This window comes from Macaca thibetana, chromosome 3 (genome assembly GCF_024542745.1).
Source record: "Macaca thibetana thibetana isolate TM-01 chromosome 3, ASM2454274v1, whole genome shotgun sequence".
In the NCBI taxonomy this organism is placed as follows: Eukaryota; Metazoa; Chordata; class Mammalia; order Primates; family Cercopithecidae; genus Macaca; species Macaca thibetana.
Window position 1 is genome coordinate 166,675,142 of NC_065580.1, and position 15,989 is coordinate 166,691,130.

A 15,989-nucleotide genomic window follows, 5' to 3' on the forward strand; every position below is an offset into this window, starting at 1 on the left:
GGCTCACTGCAACCTCTTCCTTCCAGTTTCAAGCGATTCTCCTGCCTCAGCCTCCCCAGTAGCTGGGATTACAGGTGTCCACCACTACGCCTGGCTAATTTTTATATTCTTAGTAGAGACGGGGTTTCACAATGTTGGAAAGGCTGGTCTCAAACTCCTGACCTCGTGATCCATCTCCCTCGGCCTCCCAAAGTGCTAGGATTACAGGCGTGAGCCACCGCGCCCGGCCTGACCTTTTTATTTCAAATGAAAGTCATGGATGATGAGGGTCTGAAGACATAAAAATTGATGAATTTGAAGCAGGAAGAGCTGTAGTGAAGTTAGAGGAGGTGCCAGGGCCTGGAAAAGTCTCAAACAATGAGGCAGGATGACCTCTGAGAAAGCCACAGGCCTGGGTAGACTTGCATGGGGGACTGGGGAAGACACCATGAACAGGATAGTCTAGGGAGTTCCCATCAAGCCCTTTACTCAGTAGTGGGTCCTTCATAGTGAGCATTAAGGTTTAATAGATACATTTCCCCTTGGGTGAGAATTTTAAAAATAAAATCTAGTGTAAAGCAGCTGTTATGAAGAAGATTCTTTAGTGACCAGACTATAAAAAGGCTCTTCTAGGTCTAGAGAAACCACAAAATTAAAAAGTGAACAGAAAGTAAAAAAGATGTAGGGCAGAATATATGGATTTCTACTATTTCTACTACTGCTTAATATTTGGCTAATTTGAAAGCTTTTGAAGAATCTCTGGAAACATTGCAATAGAAGATTGTCAGTTTAAAACTTCTGCTACATTACTAAGTTAACTTGGAAAAACAATCACTTTTCAAGTAATTCAGATCATAAGCTAGTTGTGGCTACTGTGTACTCTAATGATAGTTTTATTCTTTCTAGTGTGGTTATGCCTAAATTTCTAAAGAGAAAAGAGAAAGAAGAAAGAAAGAGAGAAAGAGAGAAGAGACAGAAAGAGAGAGAGAGGGAGGAAGGGAGGGAGGGAGAGAGAGAGGGAGGGAGGGAAAGAAAAGAAAGAAAAAGAAAAGAGGGAGGGAGGGAAAAAAAGAAAAAGAAAAAGGGGAGGGAGGGAAAGGAAGGAAGGAAGGAAAGAAGGAAGGAAGGGAGAAAAGATTTCAATATCACATTTTCCCTGACATATCAAGATAGTGAATTTTTCCTTCTATACTAACACTTTGCCTATGTGTGTAGAGCATGTAGAGTATTTTATTAGTTCCAGAATCCACTTTTGAACTGTTAAGGTTACTCTAGTTTTGTTTTGCTTTTTCTGCCTTTCAGATGGACACATTTATTAGCATTCGTGAGTTGTTCATTAGCATTTGTACAAAGTGCACAAGTAACTCCTAATAAAAAGTGTTAACCCAATTAGGAATGGGTGGAGGGACTGTTAATTGGAATTGACTTATTCCCAAGTTATTTTAGTGTTTATTCCCAGACATAGGGAGCTGGTCTAGAAAGGCAAGAACTTTTAAATATTAGAAAGTTGTTTTTTTTTTTTTTTTTTGAGCAGAATCAACATGTAGTAAAAAAAAAGAAAAATATCTCTCATTTTAAATGTGTTAAAAGCTGCCATTATAAGGAATCCCACGTGTTGGGAGTGGTGCATACTTTTTAGTAAATTTAATAGGTGTCCATTCATAAAGCGCAGCTTTATTTTACTTCAGTGAATCAGAGTGATGGTTTAAGTATTGCACAAGGGCACTTCATGTGATGCATGCCACACTTTGGATTCTGCATGGGAGAGATAATCATAAAACAAAGTAACTAAGTGCTCTGAAGCAGCATGCTTTGGAATAAAGCAAGTTAATTTTCAGGTAGTTAAGAGGCTCTCTTTTCAATAACAATGGTGAATGCCATTTCCCTTAGTTAAACCAAATAAAATGTCAGATTCAAAAGAAGAAGAATAGGCACAGATAAGAAGCCTCTTCCCCCCATTAATCTAAACATGGATTACCAAGATTCTTTTCTTTTTCTTGGGCTAGGAAGTGAAATATACTTCAAATGTATAAAGATCAGTAAGGCATAGAATTCCCCTGTTGAACACTATTCAATGTGAATATCCTTAGGAAAGGTAAATAAGACTTAGGCTTTTATATGTTAGTATAAATAAGCTTAATAGTTTCTTTTCTGAGACAAGTTAAAGTTGAATTTACTTTTATGTTTGCAAGGTGTTTGCAACTTGACTCTGAATAAGAAAACCATGATTAAAGCTTCAATTTTGCTTCTGTCTTACTGAGAAATTAGGGGAAAGTTAATGAAGCTCTCTAAGAGGTAATTTTTCCATGTATGGGTTGACCAGAGAGTGTTTAAAGACCCATATAACTCTAATACTTCAAGTTAAAAGCTTCAGAAAAATGTTAACAATTCCTCAAAGTTTAAGTATAAATTAATAATTGCAGCTAAGAATCTGTTCTTTCATCCAGAAAAGAATAATTGAAAAATAAAACAAAACGAAAAACTATGAGTTGATTTAGAGCATAACCATAGAATAATGCTTGCTATAAGATAGGCTCATCAGAAAATATATGAGAAACTTCGATTTAAAGTCTTACTGAAAAGATTGTGTTTATTGTTTCCTAAGTGGGTGTCATCTAATGTAACCTCTTGTTAAGGAAGATGCCTGGTATGGAGACCCGAGATAATGGTGCACACCTCAATTCTGATCCTGAGTTCTTGAGATACCAGTAAGAGGTTTAACTGACAGATTGCTGAGACTACTGAATCTAGTTAGTATTTGGAGAAATCCACTGTTTCTAGTAACAAGTAATATGCTTGTGTGAAAAAAAAAGGACAAACTATTTTCAGTACTAACCACTTATGCTCCTGATAACTTAATGGAAGTAAAGAAAGAATTTTGTGTGATTCCATATGGTACAATAAGGACTTACTGTACTCAAATAATAAGAGGCAAGATACTCATAAATGTGATGACATATAACATTGAAGGTCAAACCACAGTGAATTCCAGGAAAAAAAAAAAAAACAACAACTGAATGGCTTCCTTCTAAGTGTTCCAGAGTGACTAAAGTACAGCTAAGTATATGAAGATGTGATAAATTAAACAATAACCTAGAGAAGCATTTTTATAATAAAAGGTGAGCAAGGAGGAGGGAGTGTCCAGACAGTAGACACACCCAGGTCTAAGATCATATATAGCTTGTAGTACAGACTATGACATTCAAACTCAGATAATCTTTCCACTATAACTCAACTGAACTCACATCTTCTGTCAACATGTCCTACAACTGCTGCTCTGGAAACTTCTCCTCCCGCTCCTTTGGCGGCTACCTGCGCTACCCAGCCTCCTCCTGTGGCTTTTCCTATCCCACCAACCTGGTCTCCGGCACTGACCTCTGCTCTCCCAGCACCTGCCAGCTGGGTTCCTCTCTCTACAGGGGCCGTCAGGAGACCTGCTGGGAGCCCACCAGCTGCGAGACGTCCTTTGTGGAGTCCAGCCCCTGCCAGACCTCCTGCTACCGCCCCAGAACCTCCTTGCTCTGCAGTCCCTGCCAGACGACTTACTCTGGGTCTCTAGGCTTTGGATCCAGCAGCTGCCGCTCCCTGGGCTATGGATCGAGGAGCTGCTACTCAGTGGGCTGTGGGTCCAGTGGCTTCAGATCCCTGGGTTATGGAGGCTGTGGCTTCCCTCCCCTAGGCTATGGCTCTGGATTCTGCCACCCAACCTACTTGGCTTCTAGGAGCTGCCAGTCTCCTTGTTACAGACCAGCCTATGGATCAATCTTCTGTAGATCAACTTGCTGAATTTCCAGACTTTTAAGCAAAATGCCTCAGTCTCTATGTAGAGCTGTTATCATAGGCTTTTCCAGCAATGTGAGCTAACCCCTCTTACTATAGCTCTTCATCCTTTCTGTGGCATTAAGTACTGGCTGGACAGGCTAGTTCTTTCAGACTGTGAAATTAATGAATGTGCAAAATATAGAGTCAAATGTCTATAATTTTGAAACAAGTGATTCGTTATTACATAAGTTCATCTTATAAAGTATATGGAAGTTCAGTTTTGTTTCACCTAATAAATTCATTTACTGTTGATTTCAATATGTTCTCCTTGTCTTTTATTGGTTTTCAAAGTTTGATTTGTGATCTGTTTTGGGGGCTCCAGGCCCCCAGATGTCTTTTCCTTGGACATCCGTTTCCGTAGGTTATATCGTCAGGCCTAGTGTATGGGGAGATTCTTTGGGCCTTCCACTGCCTAACAGACAGCAAGTGCATGTCTTCTGCCATGAAAACTGGTTGGATTCTTAACAGAATTATTGAGAGTATGCTCATAATGGTGGTGTCTTTTCAAGGAAGACACCTTTTGCTGACAATCATATTTGTTTTTTGTTTACATTTTTAAAACAGTGTTTAGAGTTTGCTCAGAAATGTCAACTAGGCAATTAAATATAAAATGTAAAACATTTGAATAAATCTGAAATATTATGATAGAAAAGGGAAAATAGGAAATGTTAGGTATTGGAGGGCATTATGGTTGTGTTTAAATATAGGAGAAAATGAATTATTCAGTGTGTGTGTGTGTTTGTGTTGTGTGTGTGTGTGAGAGAGAGAGAAGCAGAGAATACAGAAAGACTTAAGGTTTACAACTGTGAGTAATGGAAACAGTTATAGGGAGAAATACTTTGGTTTGTTATAAATGTATATTTATAAATTATAAATTTATAGAACTATTATGACCTGTGTGTTTTCTTTGGGTTATTGAGTTTCTCAGCAAGGAAAAAGGTATTATTTTTCAGTGATTTCTGCATTGAGTGGGAGTTAAAATTAGATTACTTTCAATGTTCTAGATCTTATAACCTCCCTCAGTATCCCTGGAATCCACTGCTCAGCTGTGACAGCATGAATAAAGATAAATATTTGTAGGATGCTATTTACATCTGAGACATAAGAACTTCTCTGTTTATTTTAATTTGAGCAAGTGATTTCTTTCAGAGGCTAAAGGTAGTGTAAAAATTCAGTTAAAACTTTTTCATAAAATATTTAGTAACAACTCTCCATGAATGGGAAAATAACCTTCAAAGATTATGATTTCCTCCAATAATATGTCATGAGCTTTAATTGATTTTTTTTCCCTGACACCTTTTCTTTAAGCTTTTTAAAATTAAATCTGAAAAAAGAGGGTATCTTTTCTCTTATACTGGAGACAATATGGGCTAAGCATGGAAGTGTGGGAACCACATCCTCTGATGATAGAAATCTGCCCGCCACAGAAACTAGAAGAATAGAGAAGGGAAACACAAGAAGAAGCTCCCGGCAACATGGAAGCCTCTGATTCCCAAGTAACTTAAGCCAGCTGTATTCATCCTTTAAGTCCTTTGATCATATGGGTCAATAAAGTCTTCTTTAGGTTTAAACTAAATAAAATAATTGAAATAAAATAAGACTTCTGGCACTCGCATACAAAGATTTACAATTAATAAAAATGTGTTGTTGGGCCAGGCGCAGTGGCTCATGCCTGTATTCCCAGCACTTTGGGAGGCCGAGGTGGGCGGATCACAAGGTCAGGAGTTTGAGACCAGCTTGGCCAGCATAGTGAAACCCTGACTGTACTAAAAATACAAAAAATTAGCCAGGCGTGGTGGTGGGCACCTGTAATCCCAGCTACTCGGAAGCCTGAGGCAGGAGAATCACTTGAACCTGGGAGGTGGAGGTTGTAGTGAGCCAAGATCGCACCATTGCACTCCAGCCTGGGTGACAGTGTGAGACTCTGACTCAAAAAAAAAAAATTGTGTCATGAAGTGCAGTGCTACTCATTGACGTTGGCGTAAACAGGTAATTAAACATTTTTATTAGACATAAAGGTCCTATGAGTCTGAATTATGCCATTAGCATTGAAGGTGGACTACTAATTCATCTTTAAATAATGTGGAATGAGTATAATGTGGATTATAAAAACCATTTGAGAAAACAAACTCAAAGGGGTCACAGTAGCATGGCCAGTAAGGAAGTCCTGAGAGCTAGAGGCTCATAACTTCAAATGCGGAAGGCACCAGGTCTTGCAAGGAGGGATGAGCACAGAGAAATGTTTAAAATGCAGCAATCCCACGATAGAAGGAAGGGGTGTCCAGTGACATACAGTATCTAGTTCTGTAGTGACTTGAAGAATTTCCTCCATTCTAATGCAGTCTTTAAGTGGAATGCAAACTATTGAAACAGGGAGGCAGAGAGTAAAGGAGGAAATTAACATATTAGAATACTTTCAATATTTAAACCTTTCAAAGTATAATGTGAAGATTCAGATTTCAGGGATCAGACAAAATGAATATTCTTTGCCTCTTCTATTTTCTGCATGCGTAATCTTTCCTTAATATCTTATCTCTGCTAATCTCCAACTATTTTTTATTTTCTTCTCTCACCTTTTCTCTTTGCTTTTCTTCTCTCTCTCTTCTTCTCTCTATGATTTTTCACCTTTTATGTACACTCTGCTCCTCTCCACATTCACCCTTTAGGGTGCTGTCAAGTTTAGGCACCTGGTAACTGTGGGTCAATGCCTACATTGTATGATGGTAACAGAGAGTTTAATCGAAGGCTGACTCCCATCATTGGCTAAGAAAAAGCAGAGTGGAAAGGATAAATTGCTTTCAAGCTCATTTATAATTACTCCACTCCTAATGACCTTAATACACCAAGTGACATCAGCTCTTTGTTCTATTCATTAGTAGGATGTGTTATAAGGTTTTTAGAGGGCATTTCTGGGAGATTAATATACGAATACTAAAGTCTGTTCATTAAAGTGAGAAGATGCAGTTATTGATGTATGGAAGCTCTTCTTTTCTAAAGTTCTATTTTATTTTATTTTTATTGATTTAAGGGTACACGTGCAGTTTTGTTGCATGGATATATTATGCAGTGGTGAACTCGGGGCTTTTAGTATATCCATCACCCAGATAGCTTATATTGTCTCTAATAGGTAACTTTTCACCTCTCACCGCTCTCCTACTCTCCCAACTTTTGGAGTCTCCAAAGTCAATTATTCCACTCTGTATATCTAGATATACACATTGTTTAGCTCCCAATCATAAGTGAGAACATGTGGTATTTGACTGTTTCTTAGTCATTTCACTTAGGATAATGGCTTCCATTTCCATCCATTTTGCTGCAAAAGACACAATTTTATTCTTTTTTTATGGCTGAGTAGTATCATATTGCATTTATGTATCACTTTTTAAAATTCAATCATTCATTGATGAACACTTTGGCTGATTCCATGACTTTGCAATCATGAATAGTGTCATGATAAACATACCAGTGCAGGGGTTTTTAATATATGTAACAATTTCTTTTCTTTGTGTAGATACCCAATAGTAGGGATTGCTAGATCAAATGGTAGTTCTATTCTCAGCTCTTTGAGGAATCTTCATACGGTTTTCCATAAAGATTGTACTAATTTACGTTCCCACCAACAGTGTTCCCTTTTCTCTGCATCCTTGCCAACATCTGTTGTTTTTGCTTTTTTAATAACCATTCTTATTACTGTAAGATGGTATCTTAATGTGGTTATAATTTGCATTTCTCTAATGATTAATGATATTGAGAATTTTTCCACATGTTTGTTGGCTGTTTGTATGTCTTCTTTGGAAAAACGTCTCTTCATGTCCTTTGCCCACTTTTTGATAGTGTTATTTTTTTTTCTTGTTGAGTTGTTTGAGTTTCTTGTAGATTCTAGATATTAGTTTTTGTTGGATACATAGTTTTCAAACATTTTCTCCCATTCTGTAAGTTGTCTGTTTACTTTGTTGACAATTTCTTTAGGTGTGCAGAAGCTTTTCAGTTTAATTAAGTCCCATTGGTCTATTTTTGTTTTTGTTGCATTAGCTCTTGGGGGTCTTAGTCATAAATTCTTTGCCTATGTAAATGTCTAGAGGAGATTTCCGAGGTTTTCTTCTGGGATTTTTATAGTTTCAGATATTACATTTAAGTTTTTAATCCATTTTGAGTTAATTTCTGTATACAGTGAAGGACATGGATTCAGTTTCATTCTTCTCCATATGACAATCCAGTTTTCTTAGCACCATTTATTGAATAGGGTGTCCTTTCCCTTGTGTATATTTTTGTAGGTATTTAGCTTTATTTCTGTGTTTCTATTCTGATCCATTGATCTATTTGTCTGGTTTTATAAAGTACTCTGCTGTTGTGTTTATTGTAGCCTTGCAGTATAATTTTAAATCAAGAAATGTGATGCGCCAGCTTTGTTCTTTTTACTTAGGATTGCTTTGGCTACTGGGGCTCTTTTTTGATTCCACATGAAGTTTAGGCTTCATAATTCTATAAAAATGATGTTATTATTTGATAGGAGTTGCATTGAATCTGTAGGTTGCTTTGGGCAGTAAGGTCATTTTAATGATACTGATTTTGCCAATCTGTGAGTATTAGGATGATCTTCCATTTGTTTGTGTCATCTATGATTTATTTCATTAGTGTTTTATAGTTCTCCTTGTAGAGATATTTTACCTTCTCAGTTAAATGTATTCCTAGTTATTTTTGTAGCTATTGTAAATGGAATTGAGTTGATGATTTGTTTATCAGCTTGATTGTTATTGAAGAAGATGCAATTACTGATGTAGGAAGTTCTTAATCTAGTAAGGGTGACTATAGAAGTAGTGAGCAAAGTCAAAGAATTAGAAATTGCCCTAAGTTTTTTCTTTTCTTTCATGTTTGCCACCTGTCTATTTTAGTATTTGTAGGTATCCCTTTAATCTCCAGTTTGTTTCCTGAATTATACCAGTAATATCATTCCATTCCAACCTCAAATGACTAAAGCCCTTCTCCTCAAATATTAATTGCTTGAGACACTGGTTTTAAGAAATATTAATAGATTGGATACCAAGTTTATATTTATATTATTAATTTGGACTAACCACATTAATCAGTTTTGTTTTTATCCTTTGTGAAAGTTTGTTAATATGCTCAAGTGTTTCATGACTTTCCAAAAGAATGAGAGGGAGAATTCTAGTTTTATTCTTCTGAACAGTGGAGTTGAAAGAAACATAACACTGTTTTTCCCAAGTTTCTTTGGGCTAGATAATATTGTAATTTTCAGTCAAACAAATTTTAGTTAAAATCTATACTCAAGTTAATGAGTGATTGCCCTCATTTCAGGTCATTTCTGCAAAGAGACAATATCTAAATTTGCTTCAGATATATATTATCTTTTTGGTACTTTACTGGCAAAATAACCCTAGCCATGTAATTGAAGGGAAAGCTGTTAACACACTCATAATCATAAAAAGAAGTGAATAGTGGCTGATTTTGTGTTTTTTAACAGCTTACTTTTTCTGCTGGGCAAATGACCACAAAGGTTAATGTCTTGACTATAAAATTGGTTCCAAAGACTTCACTGTCTGCGTTCTATGGATAGTGTAAGGTGAAGAGGTGCCACTGGCTGTTCATATTCTCCAGCTTATAAACCAAATTTGAAAAATGCTTTAGCTTTGACAATCTTAGGGTAATTTACCATGGTCTATTATTACACTAGAGAGAACAGGAAAAACAGTCAACCACATTTAGTACATCCTTGGGAGCTGCAAACTTCATTCTGGGGAAAATGATGCAGAAATGTTCTCTTAATCAATTGTGAACACATGGAGAGTAGTGTTTTGTACAGAAGCCTACATTTACTGAAGCCATGAGATGGAATTCTACTCAGCAAGGTTTTATTTTGAAATTCTAGACAAGAAAAGAATATGGTTATGGATTCTAAAATGACCTGCCTTTTGTTTAGTTACTCCCTACTTTCTGTCATTTGCATATTTGCATTAGTACTCTGTGTGGGATAGTCTATTCTTTCCCTCCACTTTCGTCCTTCTTCTGAGGAGTTTTAAGTGCTAAGGAGCTTAATAATAAAGTCACCTCACCTGTGTCATACATTTGGTCCTCAGCGTTTGTTGGCTTTATATCATGGCTTAACAAACACAGAAAGTAGGGATGGATAATGAAATATCTGCAGACAGACAGACAGAACTAGTCTGACTTTTTGGATTTATAACTTTTTGTTAAAATAATTTTTAACAAATTACTTAATGTATCTCTATATCTTTATCTGAGAAATGAAAATATTAGTTAAATCATAAGTCTATTACAAGAAATATATATGATAATTATATAGAGTATGAACTTTTAGATTTTGAATTTCTTGAAGGTACTGTGCCTCAGGCATCCTTGTCCATTGCATCTTTGTTCTTCTGAGCACATTCCCCTCGATATATGATTCACATACATTTGTCAGTGTTCGTCTCCTTTTAGCAAGCAGGAAGAGCATAGAAGAGACTTTGATCAGCATTACTGAGATTCCCATAGGGCATTGCTATTTCAAGCATAAGCAAATAAATTATTGTTTTTTCAGCTATGGCTAAAAATAAATGTTGTCTAATAAAGTTTACTTGTAACTAAATTAATATATTTGCTCTTCTAAATTTTAACTGATTGTTGTGCTGGATCTGAGTAAAACAGGTAGAAAAACAAACGAGCATCAACCTTTTTTTAAAGTAATCTTTTACCTGTTGAAATACTATTCTGGGCAAACCCCTATTAATTACTGTAGCATATAATGATAGCCACTAAAAAGTTAGAAAAAAAACCAACATTAAACCAGAATGCCACCAGGCACCCATTTGACTACCAGCATAACTAACACATTCTATTCTTGATGGTAACAGATAATCATGAATACACTATGATTTTTTTAAAATTTTTATATTTTTAGATGGTATCCATGCAAGTTTCTTATATGCATATTTTGCATGGTCGTGAAGTCTGAGCTTTTAGTGTATCCATTACCCAAATAGTGAACATCTACTATGATTCTGTTGGGGATACCAAACAAGATGTAGCTTAATGATGGTCTTGAAACTCAAAACGAATGGACACCATAAGTTATCATCTTTGCCAGCTGAACTGATTGGAAAGGCTAGCCTTTCCAATATGGATAGCCACATTGCCCTCAAGTTGCTGAAATCATGTAGAATTGACACTGTCCAAAGGAGTCCTGCCTGTTAATAGGCATATAATTCCTGAGTGACTAAGTGTCTTTGGTAAGTCATAACTTCATTACCAACACTAACAATCTTCCTAAAATGAAAGAAGAGCTAGGATAGTTCTAGTGGAAGGTAAAGAGTTTGTAAGGATCACGCTGCTTAAAAAACAGAGGAGTTGGGGCTGCTAGGTCTGGTAACCAACTGATATCCCAAGTTTTGCCTGGTCTCCCATGCTGTCCTCCAGATAACAGGAGTGCTTGATCATGAGAATGTCATGCTCAAGGTCCCCACTATGGTTTCTGTACTTCCAGGATTTTCTCAGTTTTTGTGCTTTAGAAACATTCCTTAGAAGATTTAAGCATTAAGTTAATAATGTATTTTTTTACCTGCACATTACTCTGCTTGCTGTGAGACTGAACCTATTTAAATTGTCAAAGCATGTAAATCCTGAAGAAACACCATATATATTTATTTATCTGAATTCCCAAGTCTAACACCAGCTATTTGCCTTGTAAACATTATGGAATCTCTCAAAAACGTAATTTCCTTAAATGTAAAAGACAATGAATGATAGCAATTTGATCATGGGGTTACGATGAGAGGCAAATGATAGGATAAGTGAAGCAGCCGGAAGAATTCCTTAAGTACAGAAATCACTCCATAAATGTTAACTATTATTAGACTATAAATGTATGCAACTTATGGCCAAAAACTAAATGCACATGGGTGCTTCGAGTGAGCCATATACATTGTATTCTTTTATGCACCCTAAAATGAAATATTTATCCTAAACATATCATTTTTTTGCTGAAAATGTTTTAAACATTTAGAAATTATAAATATTTAGCAGATTTTATACCTTTAAAATGTGTTTAGTATTTAACAACATATATTAGTTGTTTGGCACATTTTAAATGTTTAGAAGCCTCTAAACATTTACACGGTACCCATGTCAATTTCTAAACATTTAACGTATCCACTAGAGTACACAATAGTGTAATTCATTCCCTCTCAAACATCATACCTATGTAAACAAAAGTGTGTTTTACTCTGTTTCCTTTGTATTTTTATCCTGGGTATAACCTAAGTCGCCATTCCCTTAATGCTTTTTTGTATCCATTTTTTAAAATTTATTTTATTCTATGATCCTTCTGGTTAGATCCATTTCTTTGCCATTAATTTCTTGTCCTCACCAATGTCTTTTCTTCTCCAGGCCACCACATTCCTATATCTAGGCTCATCTGTAGATGTAATTTCCCCTCTCTCATAATAGGGAAATGTGACTATCTACAACATTACTTGGGAACTTTTTATTTGTTCAGCAATTTTCAATGTGCTTGAAGAAAATACTTTCGTATTTGTTTTACTGCTTATAAACACAGTTCCTAAGGGGCCATTAAAAGTTTCCACACAATAAATTTGAGAGATTACTTTTTTTTTTTTTTTTTTTGAGACAGAGTCTCACTCTGTGGCCCAGGCTGGAGTGCAGTGGCACGATCTCGGCTCACTGCAACCTCCGCCTCCCGTGTTCAAGCAATTCTCCTGCCTCAGCCTCCAGAGTCGCTGCAATTACAGGCACTCACCACCACACTCGGCTAATTTTTTTTGTATTTCAGTAGAGACAGGGTTTCACTGTGTTGCCCAGGCTGGTCGCAAACTCATGAGCTTGGGCAATCCATCTGCATTGGCCTCCCAAAGTGCTGGGATTACAGGTGTGATCCATCGTGCCCAACGGAGAATACTTTTTTAAAGTATTTGGCCTGAAATTTCTATCTTCTTAACTAATGTAATTTAAGTCCACTTATATAAGGCATTCTGTATCCATCCAACTGGTAAAGAGAGCCAAGTAGAATTATTTTTTAATAAAACTTTTTCAATTTTTGTAGAACATCGTGATGATTTCTATCTCCTATATTAGTTGTTAGTAAACACAAACATGTGCTTGGCAATATGGCAAACCATATCAGGAATGACTGAGAAAAGAATCACAACAAAATATAAAACTGTAAGCAGGGAGGAGAAAAAGAGCTACATCTCAGCATGCTCTAAGTGATCCTCTCAGTCAAGAATTAAGTCGCCAATGATCGATCCAATTGCTTTGACCATACAACAATCATCTGAAGTCCAAGACTGAGAGTAAAGTGGCTTTTGGTTATAAAATACGGGTATGCATATTTATGATGGTATTAATCTTTTCAGCTGAATTGGACAACACACTAAGGAGATGTTCCTAGGCAAATTGTAGGGCAGAAGAATAATAAAGCTGGGCATTTAAAACCTCATACCCATAGCGTCAGAGCACATAGGCTTCTAGGCAATAAGGTGACATTTAGACACCTTTTGACACTAATAAAAAGTGAATCAGATCCAGCAGTCACACATTAAGCTGCTACACTGGAAACTTCTCTTCCTACTCACTTGGGGAACTCTTGCTCTACTCAGTCTAATCCTGTGTCTCTTCTTACCCCAGCTACTTGGTCCACCCCACTGACCTCTGCTTTCCTAGTCTCCACCAAGACGGGTCTCTCTGTAAGACTCTCAGATGAGCTACTATAAGCCCTCCGGCAGCCATATATTGTGCTTTCTATGACAGGGTGCTTTCTAGGCTATGAATTCAATGAATTCCAGTCTTTAAGTTATAGACCCAGTAGTACCCAAAGCTTGAATTACAGTCCCAGCTTCTTGCCACCCAAACTACTTCTCTACAAGGAAAAGCCTGTCAACTTACTTAGACCAATGTACAGGCGTGGCTTCTACGAATGGGCCTAATGCCTGTTCATACACTGCCAGGAAATGCTGCTGTCCCTCATATTCATCTCCACAAACCCCGTTTTAGGAACTGGCTGACCATAAACTAGTTAGTTTCTCTCAGAGAGAAAGGTTCTGTCACCATTATATGATAAAAAAAAATCAACATGAAGAAACTACACTAAAAATTTATATCTGAAAATAGAAATTATATATAATAGAAATTGGGGGATATTTCATGTGCTCTTGTTAGTTTACAATGTGACAGAAATGCTATTATTTAATATAGCAATCTTTTAAGGAATTCAAGTATAAACAGTTTTTCCTTGAGCTCGTTTTAGTTATTGGCTTACTGAAGTTGCATGATTTTTACTATGACGAATTACTATTTGGATAACTTGGCTGTTGATTTTGTCAGAAGCAACGTGAAAAGACAGCCCACTTTCTACAAGTAGGAAAAAAATTCCATAGCCTACAATAATTTTTAATCCAAGAATTACTATTTTTCTACATAAAACACTAACAAGGTTCAAAATAATTCAGGATATGTAAATGCAAAGGATCTAAGACTATTTAGCTTTGACTAGTAGCTTCAGGGTCTGAGAGAACAGCAAAAGTGATTGAATTTAATGGAGTATGACACACGTCTCTAAAGTCACTTATCTTCTATTAACCTACTTCCACTCGTTTTCCAGAGAAAGATTAAGACATGCCTCCTTCAGGGATAGGGCTATCTCTCACTCACCTCCCTATCCTCACCTCTCACCACAATGCCTACACTTCACTGCATGCTTGCTGAATTTACTTGAAATGAATCTCTCTAGCTTTCAAATTTCACATTGCTATATTTAAAAAATTGGACAGGATGATTCCATTTAACAAGTGTTTATTTAGTATTCAGACTATAGATGGTATATTATAGCTAAGTTAGGGTGCAAAGGAATAGAAGCAAGTCTGGACCAAGTGGTACTGATTAAGAGGGCAGTTAAGACTCCTCTGAGTTTACTGTTGTAAAACATCCAAGAGGAGGTTAGAGGTCTAGGAACAGGATAAGATAGGAGATATTCAGCAATGATAAAACCAGTAATTATCTAGTTTATCATTAAGTATTTATTGAACAACAATAGCTATTAACTTTGACTACTCTTGAGCTGAGAATTTCATGTCAAATAAGAAAGAACACAGATAGTATTTGCCCCCAACTCAACTTTAGATATTACAATTCAGAAATGTGTCATTCAAAGAGTGGATCATAGATCAGGGTACAGGGTAAAGCAGGTATGTTTGACATATGATTTCCTTAAGCTGAAATTTTTAATCATGCAAGGCTTCTTAAGGAAGGTAGCCATGCATTCATTTGCATATTGATATACACACTTAACTCATGGTCAGTTGGTGAACTGTCATGGACTGGTTTGTTTAGTAGCACTGCTGTATTCTAGAAGAGTCTAAGAAGTAAATATTTTTTTAAAATTAGAATTAAGTACAGAGATAATTTAAAAATCACAACAGGAGAACCTACTTTATCTTGAGATATAATGTTTTGAGGTGAGAAAAGGCTTAATTATTTTCATCCAGATGAAGAAAAAATGTTCAAGGCAGAGAGAAGCGTGTGTCTTTGGATTAGAAAATAGCTTCAGATACTTTAATGTGGAACAAAGACCAGTGTGTTTGTGAGAAAGAGAAAGAACACTGTATGAACATGAAGTCAGAGACATGAGCAGGGACTCAATTACACAGCTTTACAGATCATATAGAGGATTTGTTTCATCCTCAGTGTATGGTAAATCAATCAGGAAGTTGTAATCAGGAAAGTGATATGACTATATTTCTGTTTTCAGGTCTGGCAGAAACATGGAAAAGAAAGGAAAGGAAAAAGAAAAGGAAAGGGAAGAAAAAAGGAAAGGAAAAATAAAAGGAAAAGGAAAGGAAAGGGGAAGGAACGAAGGAAAGAAAGAAGGAAAAGAATGGAAAGAAAGAAAGAGAAAGAGAGAAAGAAAGGAGAAAGAGAAAGAAAGAAAAGAAAAAAGAAAAGAAAATCAGGCAGGAGTGTAGAAGAAAGACTAGAGGAGACATTTTTTAAAAAACAGAGGCAGACAATCTTGACATTATTTTTGGTTGCTCCACCAAGAAAGGAGACTACCTCAGACAAGGACAATGCTTTTCCTCCAGGGCTAATTTTGCTCTCTCCCCTAGGCAATTTTTGGAGACATTCTTAATTGTAATTTTAAGGGGGAGGTGTGCTACTGG

General features: G+C 36.4%; 2 protein-coding genes across 2 annotated transcripts in view; both read left to right on the forward strand.

Moving 5' to 3' along the window:
* The window catches only part of TIAM1 (TIAM Rac1 associated GEF 1), a 1,375,699-nt gene that overhangs the window by 1,321,840 nt on the left and 37,870 nt on the right, over window positions 1-15,989 (forward strand). The window lies entirely within an intron of this gene.
* Window positions 3,180-4,059, forward strand: LOC126951698 (keratin-associated protein 13-2). The gene has a single exon (XM_050786063.1). It carries the CDS (start codon window positions 3,238-3,240, stop codon window positions 3,763-3,765), a length of 528 nt encoding a protein of 175 aa, XP_050642020.1. The 5' UTR covers window positions 3,180-3,237; the 3' UTR covers window positions 3,766-4,059.